Here is a 17,312-nt window from a genome sequence, read left to right as displayed (position 1 = left end):
GAAGAGTAGCCGCAAGGCTACCAAAGCTTAATCATCTTTTGAATCATGTTTTTTGCGTGGAATGTAAGAGGTCTGAATAGCGAAACACGCCACACTTCAGTCAAGGACTGGATAAGAAAATATAAACCCCTTTTTGGAGTGTATCTTGAAACAAAAATACAACACAACAATGGAAGTCGGATTTCAGGAGCTCTTCCAGTTGGATGGAAGCATTTTGCGAACTCGGATAACCAATCTCCAGCAAGGATCATCGTTGTTTGGCATCCGACTGTATCGGTGACGATCTATCAAGCTTCGCCTCAAGTGGTTACTTGTGGCATATTTATTTTGGCTGAAAACCTATCACTCACGGTTAGCTTTGTATATGGGTTTAATCAAGTTGAGGAGAGGCAACAGTTGTGGGATGAACTGGCTTTTATAAACGCTAATTCCCCTGCTTTGAGATACCCTTGGGCTGTATTAGGGGATTTCAACCAGATACTAAGATCAGACCAGCACTCCCAACACTTGACGACTGATGTGGATACTGCTGGGATGGAGGATTTCAACTTGGCATTGCAGGAGGCTGAACTGTTTAAAGCTCAGGCCAACGGCCTCACTTATTCTTGGTGGAACAATCAAGATGCAAACCCAGTGGCGAAAAAAATTGATCATGCGCTATTCAACCAACACTGGGCTCAATTGTTTCCTGGCTCTTTTTGTGAATTCCTGGAACCGGAAAAATTTGATCATGCACCTTGCTTGGTTAGGATGCCTTCTCAGACTCGGCGGGCACCTAAACCATTCAAATTTTTCCATCATACAATTGATCATCCGGACTATTTGGATACTGTGAGGAGTTCTTGGAAGTTTGAGACAACTCAGGGATCTCAGCAGTTCAGGCTTGCTCGATCTCTCAAGCTACTCAAGCCGGCTATGAGGAACTTGAATGCAAGAAATTACAGTGGTATCACCTTGAGAGTAAAGGAACAGGCGTCTCAGGTTGTTTTGATCCAGAGGCAGCTTCTATCTAATCCTGATACTGAGACTGCTAGGCAAGAGCACGAAGAAAGAGGAAAGTTATAAGTGCTTGCTAAGGCTGAATAGAAGTTTTATCGGCAGAAATCTAGGGTTCAGTGGCACCAGTTAGGAGATAGGGACACTACCTTTTACCAGAAACCAGTGATCCAGAGAGCAAGCAGGAACCATATTCACTTCTTCAGGGACTCAGAGGATCACATGATAAACACAACTGAGGGTATCAAGGAGCATGCTGTAGACTACTTCAAAGGCATCTTGGGCGAGACAGATTTGATGTAATCACCAGCAACAGTGGACGAGCTGCGAGAACTCATGGACTTTAGATGCTCCGATGAACAAAAAGCAGGTTTGCTGAAGGATGTAACAAGTGAGGAGATTACTAAGACTGTTTTCGCTATGCCTCTTAGCAAGAGCCCCGGACCAGACGGTTACTCGGTCGAGTTCCTTAGATCTTCATGGCCAATCGTGGGTAATGACTTTGTTGCTGCTGTCCAAGAGTTTTTCAGAAATGGAAAGCTACTAAAGGACCTCAACAATACAGCGATAGTCCTAATTCCTAAGACTTCTCAGGCTTGCAAGCTCGGAGAATTCTGCCCGATAAGTTGCTGCAACATTGCTTACAAAGTGATAGCAAAAATCATTGCCAATCGCCTGAAACCTATACTCCAACATTGCATTCGCCCAAATCAATCTGCATTCTTAAAAGGAAGAAGCCTTGGAGAAAATGTTCTTCTGTCCTCATAGTTGATAAGGAATTATGAAAAGGCTACATGTGCAAAGAGTTCAATGCTGAAGGTTGATATTAGGAAAGCTTTCGACACCATCTGCTGGGATTTCTTGATGAAATTGTTGGAGGCGCAGGACTTTCCTCTAGTATTCCGGGAATGGGTCAAGGAGTGTATAACATCACCGAGATTCTCCATGTCTATAAATGGAGAGCTAGCGGGGTTTTTCAAAGGAAAAAAGGGTTTAAGACAAGGAGACTGCATATCTCCGTATCTGTTCATTATGGTGATGGAAGCTCTATCAAAGATCCTTGAAAAGGCTGCGGTACAGGGGAAGATAAAGCTTCATCCAAAGTGTGAAGACCCTAAAGTCACACACCTTCTTTTTGCTGATGACCTCCTGATATTCTCTGACGGCTCTCGTCTCTCGCTGGCTAGAATCTCCCCTGTGATGATGGACTTTAAGAACATGTCAGGTCTGGAGATGAATCCCTCAAAATCGGAGATTTTTTTCGGGGGATTTAATGACAGTGAGGTTGCTGCACTAAGTGGTATCTCGGGTTTCAAGCAAGGTATCTTTCCTACTCGCTACCTTGGCCTGCCGCTAAATCCGGGTAGACTTACTCTTTCCACCTTACAGCCACTCATTGATAAGATAACAGGAAAGTTGCATTCTTGGACTGTCAAATACTTATCGTTTGCTGGAAAAATAAGGCTTGTTGCTTCAGTAATATATGGGATGGTTAACTTTTGGAGCGGAGTGTTTGTGCTACCAAAAGCTTTCTATGCAAAGGTCGACTCTTTATGTTCAGCTTTCCTTTGGACGAATGGAACGTCAGCTAGAGGAGCGCAAGTATCGTGGAGAGACATATGTATGCCAAAAGCAGAGGGTGGTCTGGGTATAAGGCACCTTGAGGAGTTTGAGACAGTATTTCGTCTAAAAAGAGTATGGTCTTACTTCTCAGCACCAGCTTCTATTTGGGTCTCCTGGATGAGGAAACATATTTTCCACCGTACTGGGTTCTGGCAGACTACTGACTCACCTCGTTTCTCACCAACAATCCGTAGTATGCTGCAACTAAAACCCATTGTATCAGAACTTATGAGATGTACTATTGGAGATGGGAAAGCAGCTAGTTTCTGGCATGATCACTGGACAGATTTGGGTCCATTAATTGGAGTGGCGGGTCAAACTGGTCCTCGCAGTCTAATAATCAGGGTTGGGGCCTCGGTGGCTGATGCAGCGGTTGATGGGGCTTGGAGGTTCCCGGCTGCTCAGAATATCCAAAGGGTAATAACTTCAATTGAACCACCGACATCCTTGAATGGATCAGATTGTTACTTATGGCGCAAGTCAGGGAACTCTTTTGGGCCTTCTTTTTCTTCCACGATCACATGGGAACATCTACGGATCCCGGCACCGGTTGTGTTTTGGCATAAAGTCATATGGTTCAAGGAAAACATTCCTAGAAACACGTTCATGTCCTGGTTGGCTCTCCTTCGACGGCTTCCTACTAAGGACAGACTTCGAAGATGGGGCCTAAATGTGACTGATCAGTGCGTGCTCTGCAACTCAGCGGTGGAAACGCATCACCATCTGTTCTTTGAATGCAATTTCTCCTCTGCGCTTTGGTTGACGTTTGCATCTAATATTCTGCCTAACCCGCCTGAAGATCTACATTCAGCAGCAGCTTGGATTGCATCTTCCAGTCGAGTACTCTGCAGAAATCAAGTGATTCTACTCTAGCTTTTCTTTCAGTCCATCATCTATATCATCTGGAGAGAAAGAAACTCGTGTATCTTCACCTCTGTGTCTTCTTCGCCTGGTGTTCTCCATCTAGCGCTTGACAGGTTACTTCGTGACCGGCTCCTTTCAGTCCCAGCACCCTCCCCAGCCGGCCCTTCGCTCCTTCAGCTTTATTTTGCCTCGTATCAGCTTCCTTCAGGTTCTTTTTCGACTTGTTTTGTGTTGTGTTTGTTCTTGTTTCATTTCGTGTAATAAGTTGCTTGCAACATTGTGAAAAATTCAAAAATGGTATAATATTAACATTTTACCAAAAAAAAAAAAAAAAAAAATAGAAAGCAAAATAAACATGTGAATATGTGATGATAGTTTAATGTTGGCACATGCATTAGAATGCTCAGTTAGGTGAAGCACGTAGTAGAATACATTAAGTTGGTAAACCGTTTCCACGATCGCTTTTGGATTAAATGAGTCCATAACTCCATATTGTGCCTACTCGGATGAACATCAAATCGACATCCGAAAAAGTATTCAGATCTTCAGTACCTTTGTCATTAATGGTTTAGTGCTCCACTAGGTAGTGATCTTTTTAAAATTTAACGATTTAATATGTTATCATTCTCGGTCCGAAAATTTTACTTTCAGTTTTTATGGTAACATTCCAAATTTATACTTAAGGATATGAAAATATAGTAGTTTTCTCAACAATACATACACAATGAACATGTTCATGTTTTTTTGTAACTGGCATTAACATGTCTATGTTGTTGAGTTTGCAAAAGTTAAAACCTTTTGCTCTAAGACGACATGCGAGATTAAGTTGTCATAAACAATTTTAAAAGTTTGAGATGTAAAGGCCAAGACATACCTGTGACTGAAGTTTCGTTAAAAAATGTGGTAAGTAAATTGTCTGATTGCAACCAAAGGTGAGGTAAGATAAAGAGCATAAACTTCTAAGTCCGGTATTCAATTCATGCGAGTAAGAAATTGTCACTTTGGCTATATATATATATATATGTGACACATAACTATATCTTAAGCCTAATTTAAAATTGTAGAGTTACGCTATTCACTGGTATCAGTTTCATGAAAGATTATTTACGTTTTGATCCAAACACCCACAATTATAAAAGAAAATCGACTGGTTTATATACAGCAATAGTCAACAACAAAAAAGAGTGATAGACGCCAGAGGATGAATGTGTTACTACTATAAATTACTAGGGGCATTGCCCCCGCGCAAACGCGGAGTTGTGTACAGAGTTCTTGTTTCATCTCAATACTGCTAGGGTTATTGTAGTTGTGAATTTTGCGTTTTGAGTTGTTTTTCAAGCTTTTTAATTGTTATAGGGTTAGAGTTGTGATGATGAACTGTGTATGCATTGTTCTCTACTTACGAATGACTAAATTGTGTTAATAATGTAATTGATATAGTTTGTGGTGTTGTTTGCCATGTCACTGAGACTTATTGTTTGTTTGTCTTTTTAATTTGTTTCTTGTACTGTTGAGAGTACATAAATTATATTAAAGTTGTTGAGAGTACCTTTTGTTTCTAGATATTTTTTCTCCAGTTTAGTTGTGTAAGTTATGTGTAAGTAATAATTTTTATTATCCTTATTATGTTTGTTATATGTTTTTATTTTATTTTTTAACTTGTTGCTCTTACCGGACCTTTAAAACAAATACATGAAGACTTGTAGAAATAACTATAAAATGAGTGACAATCCTGAGTATTTGGGTCTTAATTAGTTTTAAACGAATTTATGCATTTCTCATAAGAAGACAATAGCATAGGCATGTTTATATTGGGCATGTAAGCTATTTTTATAAGGCAAGAGTAGGGAGCAGGTGGAGATGTTGTTGGTGCCTTTGTGCCTGTCAGGATTGTCTCTTATATCTCCTCGTGTAGATGTGTTTGTTTATCTTTTATTTAATGGGTAATATGTAAACAAAAATCATTGTTAGCAGTATTTATCAGAGTTTGTAATTTACTTTGTTTTTTTTGTTTAGGTCATTTTACTGATTTTGGTTGTCGTCTTTGTCTTCTTTGTTGCGAAAGTAAGTTTGTAAATTGTTAAATAGTTGGCCGTGTAGTTTGTATTTGTTTAGCTGACTCGATGTATGTGTCGTTGAGTTTTAGTTGAAGTGATTGGATTGGTTGGTATATTTGTTTTGAAGTTTACTTCTAAGATTAGACAAAAAAGAGAGGTAATTATTAATGATTCGTCTTTTTTGGAATTCTAGTTTTTGGTGTTTTGATTGTTTGGGTTGTTGTGGTTTCTTTTAAGGTGTAAAATAAAGGTTTGTGTAAAATTAGTTTGATAAGTAAGGGAGATAAATAGACGACCACAAAATATGAAATATTTTTGATTATTAATGTTAGCACAATATAAATAATAATATAAAGAGAATTGTGTGTTGATTGTTTCTTATGGATCAATGAGGAGACGAATAAGGACTCGAGTTGTTTCTTTGGTAAGGTTAGAGCCCTGGACAGAACGGATTTGTCCAACCACATCTGCGAGTTTAAATATCAGTTATGATATCGAAACATAATATAAACTCAAATGCAATATGATAATATACCTGGGAGTTCTAGGTTTGTGTTCGCAATCACTTGGAAATTGTCGAACAGTCTAGTTATGACTGAAAATTGATCTCAGGAGCTCCCGTGATGACTTCATCATTAATAGTTGGTGAGATGAAACGAATGAGGAATGGATGATCAGTTATCTTGTACATGCTTGAGCACCTAACAACCTCAAAACGATCGATTTTCACAATGGAACCAGCTTTCAAAGATGACATGTAATGATTAGCACGTCCGGCGGGAATAAACCCATGAATCACGGAATCTGCAAATAATATTATTCAACAAAGAATCAAGAGTTTGATTATTAATGTTAGCACAATATAAATAATAATATAAAGATAATTGTATGTTGATTGTTTCTTACGGATCAATGAGGAGACGGATAAGGACTCGAGTTGTTTCTTTGGTAAGGTCAGAGCCCTGGACAGAACGGATTTGCCCAACCACATCTGCGAGTTTAAATATCAGTTATGATATCGAAACATAATATAAACCCAAATGCAATATGATAATATACCTGGGAGTTCTAGGTTTGTGTTCGCAATCACTTGGAAATTGTCGAACAGTCTATTTATGACTGGAAATTTATCTCATGAGCACCCGTGATGACTTCATCATTAATAGTTGGTGAGATGAAACGAATGATGAATAGATGATCAGTTATCTTGTACATGCTTGAGCACCTAACAACCTCAAAACGATCGATTTTCACAATGGAACCGGCTTTCAAAGATGACATGTAATGATTAGCACGTTAGCACGTCCGGCGGGAATAAACCCATGAGTCACGGAATCTGCAAATAATATTATTCAACAAAGAATCAGGAAATCAATTAAAAACAATTATATTAAATAAGTGTGATAAATCGAAGATTAACTTACCTTTTCATCAAGGAAGAGAACCGTGATTCCCATAAACTCACTGTCTTTCTTGAAATTCAGGGAATCCTAGAAGCGAGGAGGTTAGAGGCTATGCTCTGACTACTATGACCAAGACGGAGAGACTCGAAGGTTGAGTGACGGACGCCGAGGATGCCGATTTGAGGAATTGGAGAGGCAGAAAGAGATATTTTCTAGAAGCTGATTAAAGCTAAGAGGAATCAATGAGTTTTGTGGAGATGCAAATTGGGTTCATCAAATATGAGAATCATATATATAGGGTTTCGAGAAGGACTACGAATCAGGAACATTTATGATCAAGCGATTTAAGATGAGGAGATGAAGAGTTCACTGTGAAATAATAGATCACGAACAGACACACGCCGCAATTCTGTAACTCAGTATTGTTTAAGACAATGATGAAAAGAACTCTAACTCATGTTAAACAAAGACAGTTTACAATATGGGAAAACTATAATTGTTTTTTTTCATATAACGTGATGAATCTCATTTAAAAATAAAACTCATAATACACTTGTAGGCCCGACCCACAGAAAAAACCGAAGAAGCAAGGATTTCCGACCTTCATAAATATATACTAGTTTCGGTCATCAATGTGCAAAGTATCATTTAGTTTAGTAGTATAAATGATGGTGTTTATATCTCAATAACCCGGATTCGAACTATGTGCTTGACACTTTTTTTATTCTTTTTAAAAGTGAGACCCACAAAACGCTGACATGGCGCGCTGAGGAGAGTGCAAAAACTGAATCATTATAATATTCGGCCATCAATGTGCAAAGTATCATTTAGTTTAGTGGTATAAATAATGGTGTTTATATCTCAATAACCCAGGTTCGAACCATGTGCTTAACATTTTTTTTATTCTTTTTAAAAGTGGGACCCACAAAACGCTGATGTGGCGCGCTGATGAGATAGCAAAAACTGAATCATTATAATATAGATTTTTTGTAACGACAGTGATAAATTAATACGTACAGTAGAATGTATTTTGGATTTTTTTCTACATAGAATAATACACATGTATAGGATACATATATTAGAAGAAATAATAAGTCCGTTAAATTCTTAATTATTTATATACAAATTCGATATAAAATATTTCCGGGGGAAAAAAAGGAAAAGGGCTAGTGGGCTACAAAGCCCAACGCTAAACCCTGAGTGTGTTCTTCGTCCGCGCCGCTTTCTCACTCTTTGTTGGTTCCTTCTCCGACCTTCCTCGCGTGGTTTCGTCTTCGATGTAAGTGTTTCCTCTCATTCCCTTGCTCGTGTCGATCTCAAAGTAGATCGCTTTAGTTAATAATCTAGGGAAAGAGATGAGCTAAGCCTAGCCGTTCCATTTCTATTGCACAATCATGACCTAAGTTAGTCCAGAGGAAGCCCTTTGTCAAAAAAAAAAAAAAAGTTAGTCGAGAGGGATTCGATCCCAGATTCTTTAGATTTGGTAATCGAAATTGATTGTCGATGTTTAGGTTGCGTCGAGTCTCTTAAAACCAATCTGAGCTTAGTTTTGTTACATATGTCGTGTCAGTTTTCACGGTCTCTATTATGATGTTCTTTCATTACCACCAAACATCTCTCCATGTCTTAAAAAGTTTTGTTCTTTGCTTCAATGCATCATATCATCGTAACATACAATCTTTAAATTGGTTTTATCGGTTTTTAATTTACAAGAAAATGTTTAACTTTATAGCTTTCTTAACAAAGCTTGATCTAATTGTGTCACAATTCTTGCTGAGTGATGGGTTTAAATAATTGTGCTTCTCTTTGCTATTACTGCAGAAGCAATGGCTGGCAAAGCTGCAGAAGCCGTGGCAAAGACCATGACGGCGGTTCAGCACCCATGGAGGGCGAAGCTGGATAAGTACAGAACCGAGCTGACCAAAGGAGTGTGGGGTTACTGGGAGATGGGAGCGTGGAAGCCTCTAGGGATAAGCGCACGCAGGAGGGCGATGCTGAGGAAAGAAGTGCTGACTGCTGGTGAGGATTGGCCTTATGATCCAGAGAGGAAAGCGATGAGGACGAAGAGGAAAGGGCATAAGTGCGATAGAATCTCAGCTGAGAAAAGAGAGAACACTGCGAAGCTTATGCTGAAGATGCCTCAGATGCTGCTTGATTACAAGAAGAGAAGGTGGGAGAAGAAGATGAAGGAAGAGGAAAAAGCTAAAGAAGACAAGTGATGTTGTTGTGTCACTGTAGTCTTTGGATGTGAAACAAAAAAAGTCTGGTTGAGTAGTAATAATCCGGTCTTTGGATCGTATGAAATCTGGAATTTGATGTTCCATAGATGGTGGAATGCTTTTGCGTTATGTGTTTTTTTGCTTTTTTGTTGTCCTATTTTGAACTAAAACCAAACGTTGTTGAGGTTAGGATTGCATTTGTTGGATTGAAGCTCAGACTAATCTTGACTGTGAAAATTGGTTAATGAGCTAATACATTTGCAATTTCTATGAGAAATCAGTAGGCCAGGAAATTGTGTTATGTTTCACTATATGAGTTATAAGAAAACTCTGGTTAGTGATGATACTAAATGATAAAATCATAATCTAGCAAAAACATCATAATTAGTATATTTTCTTAAATCAGATTTCTAGAATAAGAATAAAAAAACCTAAGAATATAACATTTAAAACATTTTGGTATTAAGTCAGTTAGTTATTAGAGAAAAGAGTTGTTGGGCCAATGTTGACTGACGTTTCTTTACCACCCACGATCAAAAGTGACGCAAGCAATGATACCAAGAAAATGCCGCCACCTAAAATTGGAAAAGGTGTCCAGGTTCAATGAACCTAGTTTCACCTGTTTCTTTTATAATCCCCACGTTCTTTCAGACAGATCTCTCATTCAAACAAAACAAAACACACTTGGGTAATAGAAATCTGTCTTTCTTTGGGTGAAATGGCACTAGCGATCAACGTTTCTTCATCTTCTTCTTCTGTGATCTCAACCTCTAGCTTCCCTTCCTTAGAGCTCAAAGGTAATTTAAAAAATTGCTTAATGAATCGTTGTGAATTTTGGGTTAGATTGGTTCAAAATTCGAAACTAATTCGAACCCGGTTTGTGTTTTATTCCTCAGTTTCGGCTCCACGGATCGGTTCATTGAGGTTATCCGATCGTGTCAATGTCTCAACGGCGTCTCTGAGTCTATCCGGGAAACAATCATCATCGGTGAAGCCTCTGAATGTGCAGTCAGTTGCAAAGGAGTCGTTTGTTCCTTCTCAAGCAGCGTCCATGGTGACTTCTGGTAAGTTCTGTTTAATTAAGATCTTTGTTGGCTAACATAAAGTTGATGCTAATGATCTCGTTGCCTTTACAAAACAGAGGTTACAGAGAAACTAGATGTGGTGGAAGTGGAAGACTTCGAGGAGCTAGCAAAGAGTCTAGAGACCGCTTCTCCTCTTGAGATCATGGACAAGGCTCTTGAGAAGTTCGGAAACGACATCGCAATCGCCTTTAGTGGAGCAGAAGACGTTGCTCTCATTGAGTACGCTCACTTAACCGGAAGACCCTTCAGGGTGTTCAGTTTGGACACAGGGAGATTGAACCCCGAAACATACAGACTCTTCGACACCGTGGAGAAGCACTACGGTATTCGGATCGAGTACATGTTTCCAGACGCTGTTGAGGTCCAAGCTCTTGTAAGGAACAAGGGTTTGTTCTCTTTCTACGAAGACGGTCACCAGGAGTGTTGCCGCATCAGAAAGGTTAGACCATTGAGGCGTGCGTTGAAGGGCTTACGCGCTTGGATCACTGGACAAAGGAAAGATCAATCCCCAGGGACGAGATCAGAGATCCCCGTTGTTCAAGTTGATCCGGTGTTTGAAGGGTTAGACGGAGGAGCTGGTAGTTTGGTGAAGTGGAATCCAGTTGCCAACGTCGAAGGGAACGATGTTTGGAACTTCTTGAGGACTATGGATGTTCCCGTCAACACGCTTCACGCTGCGGGGTATGTTTCAATCGGGTGTGAGCCGTGCACGAGAGCGGTTTTGCCTGGTCAGCACGAGAGAGAAGGGAGATGGTGGTGGGAAGACGCCAAGGCTAAAGAGTGTGGACTCCACAAAGGGAACATCAAGGAGAACAGCAACGCAAACGCAGCGGCTAATGTCAATGGGACGTCATCCACGGTTGCTGATATCTTCAAAAGCGAGAATGTTGTGAGCTTGAGCAGGCAAGGGATTGAGAATCTGATGAAGCTGGGGAATCGTAAAGAGGCTTGGATCGTTGTGCTTTACGCGCCTTGGTGCCCGTTTTGTCAAGCGATGGAAGGTTCGTTTGATGAGTTGGCGGATAAGTTGGGTGGGAGTGGCGTGAAGGTGGCTAAGTTTAGAGCTGATGGTGACCAGAAGGAGTTTGCTAAAAGGGAGTTGCAGCTTGGGAGCTTCCCGACGATACTTGTGTTCCCAAAGAACTCTTCAAGACCAATCAAGTATCCATCGGAGAAGAGAGATGTTGATTCTCTGACATCGTTCTTGAATCTTGTTCGGTAAAAAGAGCAAAAAATCAGTCGACTTTGCAAAACAAAACCATTCAGTCTAGTTCTAGAGTGCTAGAACAGATGAAGTAAGAGCTTGAGATTCTCTATTTGAAAGCTTTCACTTTTGTATAGTTGTGGTCTATCCTTTTGTAAAACATTTGCCTTTGTGATGATGATGATATGAGCAAGTTTTCAAACATCGATTACTCTTATATGGAATTGATTCAGTAGCACAATTATAAAATGAAAGAGAAGGTATATGAGGGGAATGGTTTGTGAAGATTATAAACCCAAATGTCAAAGATTCAAAACATGAAAAACAAAGCAAAAGCAAAAGCCAGGGAGAACAAGGAAGGAATGTCCAACTTATCTTCCTCCTTTATCTATGTACATTCATGGAAAGATGGAAATTTACTTATTCAGGCAACGAGGAAAGATCCAAAAGTGTTCTCTCCGCTGTAAGTCATGTAGAGGAACCCATCTTCATCTTTGTGTTCCTCATAGATTGCAGACATCAATGCAGCTATTACATAAACAAAACAAAAAAGACCAGTGAGACCAAGTTTTTAGTGTAAAGAATGAAACTTTAAAGCCCTTACCAGTTGGAGGCAATGTGTCCTTGACAAAGACGAAGATAGCTTTCTCAGCTCCAAGCTTGATTCTTTTGCGGACCACGTACACAAACTGACCAACGGTTAGATCAGCTGGGACGAGATACCTAAAACAAAGTGGAGAAAACATTAGTGTTTTGATCAAGCACAATGTTCACAAAAAGAGAGAAGACTCAAATCACTACTCACTTCTTCTTGTCAATGTCAGGAACATCACTCTGTCCAGCCTTCTCCACAATCACCTAAACGTTGCAGATTCTAAATTAGAACACAATGCTCAACTTAAAGTTAAATCAAGAGAGTGAATTCACGTAAAGGGACTCTGTCAGGGTACTTCTCTCTGATTCGAGTCGCTTCATTCATCCTTGTCTCTGATAATCATCAACGAACCAAAACAACATCATGATCATCTCAAGGATTAAGACATTAGTTAAACTCGGTTAAGTGTATGTGTATCCCTAAGAAGATATAACCAACACCGAAACAGAGATACAAAGAATCAAGATCATAAGAATTCTACAAAGAGAGGATCTAAGAAACTAACCCAGCGGATTAGAAAGCTGGAATGAGCTCTTAGCCATGGCGATTCGATCCGACTCTGCAAATTTCAAGCACGCGAAGATCATGATTTCGAAATTACAAACACGATCGGTGAATCAATTCGAAGCAGAAGAACCCTAGATACTTGAATTGAGAAGAAACGTACCCGAAGAAGAAAGTGTACGCGATTCGTCGAAGCTAGGGTTTTGCTGAGGGGAAAAAAAGAATCGATTTTGATGGAAACTGGAGAAGGAAAGAGAGAGAGAGAAGTCAATATCGAGTATTTAAATTAAATAATTATATATATGAGAGTAATAATTGATTTAGGGTTGCCTACACGGAACCGTAACCTCGGTAACCAAACCACTTGGATTGATTAATTAATATTCGTTGATTGGGTCACAAGAAATCTATTTCGAGCCTTTGGGCTGATATGGGCCGTCTTGTAGTCTCAGATGTATTGCTTTTAATGTTTTCCATTGTGTAAACTAATGGCCCAAATGTTCAAAAAAGATTCCTAAGTTTCCAAAAGAAATAAAATTGCAAATCAAACCGTTGGCAGATTCTACATTTCTTTTTAGGTCTTGGGGGTAAATCTTTTATCGACATCGAGAGTAATCCCATAGAAAAATTAGATAATCTTATTTCTTATTACTTAAAAGTTAAAACATTTGCAGTGGCCAAATGAATCTCTATCTTTTAAAGATGTTAAGACTTTTTTCACATCTTTTACTTCACGTAACCACGTCGCTAATTGCTACTTCATGGTAAAGCTGAGTGAAAATATGGATTGAATAGAAGTATAAAACCGAACCGAACTGAATATTATTTGAAGTGCAGAAACATTTTGATGAAAATTGAAAATTTACATATATTGTTTATATACGTTATGTTTATAAATTGAACAAAATAAACCAAAAGCTAACCCATACTCGATTTGTTACAGCTGATCGTTTAGCACCGAGCTGAATAAATTGAAATTATCAAAAAAAAACTATTGTTACTAATATAGTTTGAAAAAAACTTATGTACTATTCTAGTAAACGTATCATATGTTGTATAAAAAATTAGTATGTATTGAAACTAATAATAAAAAGGAACCGAACAATCTAAACTGATTTTTTCAAACTAAACAAAATGAATTTCAGTTACAAAAGAGTTTCTAAAATAAATAAAAAATCATAACTACAAACCAAATTGGGTAAAAGATACCCATTCCCTAGCAGCACCATCTCTAGTTGCTAGGAACTTCTAAAACATTGAAAAGTGAAAGCTAATGAGCAATATGACACGAGCCCTTAATCTTATGTCGGACCAAAAATGTTAGTAGCATCCACAACATTTTCTCTTGATCGACCCCAAATGGCGAGTGGATCGAGGGGTTCTCATAATTCACAATCAAAAGTTCCAAAGGATATGCCATTTTTCAAAATATTATAAAATTTTAAGCTCATTTCTAAAGAGTTAAGCAAAAGACCATTGAGAACTACAAATTAAAGACAACATAAGAAAAAGAACACTAACTCCAAATGCCCTTATGGAAAAAAATTCATTCTTCTTGTCCCTTCTCTTTTCCCATTACCCTTTTGTCTTTGAATTCCCTATACTAACCTTTCTTTCTTTAATATATTTATTCTCCACCTCATTAATTCATTTAATTTTTCAATTAAATACACTCAACCAAACACAACAACCAAATGGGGTCCACAAACAACTTTAACCAATCAGATTTACCTTGGCCCACATGTCTTCATGTTTCCTCTCCTCTCTCCTCTGTCAGCGTGAAGAGCTCTTCTTCCTCATCCTTCATTGACGATTTTGAAGCTTTAACATCAGGTAATTCTTATCCGTTTTTCATGAAATTTTGTGTGAAATATCTTTTAAATGTTTGTGTAAACCATTGGTAACCTAAAAAAGTAAGAATTGATGAAAATTTGGAAGAGAAAAAATGAATTTAAAAACTGTGTATATGAATTTCGGGTTTAATTTATGTCTGTTTTTGATTAAATTTTTGCTGGAATACTTATAAAAATAAGTGTATATATCGGCTAGTGTAACAAAAGAAAGGTTGAATGCAAATTTTAAGAGATTTAAAAGGATTTTGTAAACTGTATTTATTGGTTTTAGGGTATATTTTATGTACGTTTTGAGCCCGTTTTGATGATTTCTTCGGTGTAATTTCATTAATATGAATTATATAACATGGGTAATGCAAAATCCGAATAAAATCGGACTAAAAACTTGATTAATTAGTGAAATGAAATGGGTTTCGGGAGATGGTGACGGGAAAGATGAAATTCACACTATTGTGTTGAAGAAATCAGTGGATGAGATCACACGCTCTGTTTTGGTTGAGCGTATTTGCAGAAAGATAAAGGTAGATGACTATAAGATGGAAGCGAAGATTAGTTACTTTCCAATGGTAATGTATTCGAACAAGCCATCATATATCTGGGAAGATGAAGACGTTTTTTGTTATCTAATGCAAGTAAATCAAGAGAATTGTAGAAGTGTTCTACATGTGGAGTTCAACAAAAGGGATGATGACACTGATTTCTATGGCAGTCTATCGGATAGAGAGGCTACTGAAAGAGGGGTTACTGATAGAGAGGCTACTGAAAGAGGAGCTACTGATAGAGAGGCTACTGATACAGAAGCTATTGATACAGAGGCTATTGAGACAGAGGGTGGTGATGAAGAAGGTACTGAGAAGGATGCAACTGATAATGAAGGTACTGGTGGTGTGCTTACACTTTACGAAGACATTGAGATGCATGAGAATGCCACCGAAAGAGAAGCAGGACCCTCAGTTGAAGTCACACCAGTTGTCTATAAGGAGTGGGATGATGGTATGGATTTGGTTTTAAATCAAGAATTTAGAACCAAGGAGGAAGCGCAAACTCATATTCAGGCGGCGTCACATGTTAAGTGTTTTGAGTATGAGGTAATTAAGTCGGATACTAAGAGATATGTGATAAAATGCCGAGGAGCCAAAGAAGGCTGCAAGTGGTTTGTGCGTGTTGCAAAGTTAACGAATTCAGATCTTTGGTCAGTTAGAAGTTACATCAAGCAGCATAGATGTTCTGTTGTTACCACAAGAACACTGCCTAATAGAAGGAGAGGCACACAACAAATCGTTGCATCTATCCTGGCCCAAGATTATCCTGGAAGTTTTGACACACCACGTCCCAATGCTCTGATCGATTTGGTTCATCAGAGAGTTGCTGTGGAAGTATCATACACAACGGCATATAGAGGAAGAAGACTAGCTGCTAATAAAGTGCGCGGAACTCCTGAAGAGAGTTATTCTTTATTATATTGTTATATGCACATGCTGGAGCAGGTGAATCCTGACACAATAACTCGTGTGGTTGTGGATGAGGGCAAAAAATTTAAGTATCTGTTTTGGGCTTTGGGAGCTAGCATAGAAGGATTCCGCGCGATGAGAAAAGTCCTTGTTGTGGATGCAACACACCTGAAGACTGTTTATGGTGGAGTGTTATTTGTTGCGACTGCTCAGGATCCCAATCATCACCACTACCCAATTGCGTTTGGTGTTGCTGATGGTGAGAAATATGAGAGTTGGCTATGGTTTATGGAACAGTTGAAATCAGTGATATCGGATCTCCCTGGATTGGTGTTTCTTTCGGACAGAAACAAAGGCTTGATCAAGGCAGTACATCAAGTGTTCCCTCAGGCCGCTCATGGTTATTGTATATGGCATCTGTCTCAAAATGTTAAAGGCTACGTCCGTAACAACAGAGAAACATGTGCATTTAAGTTTATGGAGTGCGCACACACTTATACAGAGGCGGAGTTCTTGGTCCTTTATGACGCTTTTGGCAGGAAATATCTTAGTGCAGCGGAGTATCTTGACAGAAGTTGTGAACAAAAGAAATGGGCTAGATGTTACTTTGAAGGAGTTAGGTACAATGTTGACACCACCAATTCAGCAGAATCTTTTAACGGTGTTATTAAGGACGCAAGAAAGTTCACCTTACTTCCAATGTTTGATTTTATCATTGGAAAAATTGCTGAATGGTTTAACAAGCACAGGAAAGAGGCAGCTGAAATGCCACCCGCACTGAAGCTTGTGCCTATAGTGGAGGAGGAAATGACTAAAAGATGTGTTGATGCAGGGTTTCTTTGGGTTGATGAGTTAAACAGCTTCCATCTCGAGTACAGTGTGCATGGTAGTGACGGGAAGTGTTATACCGTGGACATGGCTATGAACACGTGCACCTGTGGGCAATTTGATAAAGACAAATATCCATGTGTTCATGCAGTAGCTGCTGCCACATTCATGACTGAGAAAGCGGGAAAGGAACTCCATCTATCTGAGTATTGTTCTAAGTACTATTTGGTAGAGCAATGGGCTTTGGCTTATCACCGGACAATATATCATGTTCCTCATATGTCTGATTGGGTTATACCAGAAGAAATTAGAGCAAAGAAAGTACTTCCTCCAGAATTTGAAGTCAAGAAAGGAAAACCACAACAAACAAGGAAACCATCAGCAGGAGAAGCGCGTGGAAGAGGAAAAAGAGGCAGAGGGAGTGGAAGAGGGAGAGCCACAAGCACAGACACAGGGAGAGCCAGAGGAAGAGGTATGGCAGCGTATTTTGAATGTGGAAGTGGTTCAGGTTCAGGTGTTTGATTGTTGAAATTTGTTTCATTGTGCTATTCCGACTACTAGGACTACTGG

At 39.0% G+C, this 17,312-nt stretch overlaps 3 protein-coding genes across 4 annotated transcripts; 2 read left to right on the top strand and 1 right to left on the bottom strand.

Moving 5' to 3' along the window:
- Positions 1-8,040: 8,040 nt before the first annotated feature.
- Positions 8,041-9,384, top strand: LOC106435499. 2 transcript variants are annotated; one of them, XM_013876396.3, is made up of 2 exons: positions 8,041-8,222; positions 8,765-9,384. In XM_013876396.3, exon 2 carries the CDS (start codon positions 8,770-8,772, stop codon positions 9,160-9,162), a length of 393 nt encoding a protein of 130 aa, XP_013731850.2. In that variant the 5' UTR covers positions 8,041-8,222; positions 8,765-8,769; the 3' UTR covers positions 9,163-9,384. The 2 variants fall into 2 exon arrangements, with proteins under 2 accessions (XP_013731850.2, XP_048601571.1); XM_048745614.1 differs by lacking the exon at positions 8,041-8,222 and adding an exon at positions 8,244-8,426.
- A 335-nt stretch (positions 9,385-9,719) lies between these two features.
- On the top strand, positions 9,720-11,655 carry LOC106435512 (5'-adenylylsulfate reductase 3, chloroplastic). The gene is made up of 3 exons (XM_013876409.3): positions 9,720-9,959; positions 10,059-10,226; positions 10,304-11,655. The coding sequence occupies exons 1-3, from the start codon at positions 9,881-9,883 to the stop codon at positions 11,467-11,469; spliced, it is 1,413 nt and encodes a 470-aa protein (XP_013731863.2). The 5' UTR covers positions 9,720-9,880; the 3' UTR covers positions 11,470-11,655.
- A 61-nt stretch (positions 11,656-11,716) lies between these two features.
- On the bottom strand, positions 11,717-12,919 carry LOC106435513 (autophagy-related protein 8a). Its single transcript, XM_013876411.3, has 6 exons — positions 12,774-12,919; positions 12,612-12,665; positions 12,383-12,438; positions 12,257-12,309; positions 12,056-12,174; positions 11,717-11,979 (listed from the first exon to the last, which is right to left on the bottom strand). Exons 2-6 carry the CDS (start codon positions 12,646-12,648, stop codon positions 11,876-11,878), a joined length of 369 nt encoding a protein of 122 aa, XP_013731865.1. The 5' UTR covers positions 12,649-12,665; positions 12,774-12,919; the 3' UTR covers positions 11,717-11,875.
- Positions 12,920-17,312: the final 4,393 nt, after the last annotated feature.

Source organism: Brassica napus, chromosome C1 (genome assembly GCF_020379485.1).
Source record: "Brassica napus cultivar Da-Ae chromosome C1, Da-Ae, whole genome shotgun sequence".
Taxonomy (NCBI): Eukaryota; Viridiplantae; Streptophyta; class Magnoliopsida; order Brassicales; family Brassicaceae; genus Brassica; species Brassica napus.
The sequence above is the reverse complement of the archived record's forward strand: the minus strand, read 5'-3'. Positions and strand labels throughout refer to the sequence as shown.

Coding starts and splice junctions, on each gene's coding strand:
- LOC106435499 (XM_013876396.3), top strand. CDS start 8,770: ATGGCTGGCAAAGCTGCAGAAGCCGTGGCAAAGACCATGACGGCGGTT.
- LOC106435512 (XM_013876409.3), top strand. CDS start 9,881: ATGGCACTAGCGATCAACGTTTCTTCATCTTCTTCTTCTGTGATCTCA. Junction 9,960..10,058: donor CCCTTCCTTAGAGCTCAAAG/GTAATTTAAAAA, acceptor TTTATTCCTCAG/TTTCGGCTCCACGGATCGGT. Junction 10,227..10,303: donor AGCGTCCATGGTGACTTCTG/GTAAGTTCTGTT, acceptor TTTACAAAACAG/AGGTTACAGAGAAACTAGAT.
- LOC106435513 (XM_013876411.3), bottom strand. CDS start 12,648: ATGGCTAAGAGCTCATTCCAGCTTTCTAATCCGCTGG. Junction 12,439..12,611: donor CCAGCTTTCTAATCCGCTGG/GTTAGTTTCTTA, acceptor GATGATTATCAG/AGACAAGGATGAATGAAGCG. Junction 11,980..12,055: donor GGACACATTGCCTCCAACTG/GTAAGGGCTTTA, acceptor TTTATGTAATAG/CTGCATTGATGTCTGCAATC.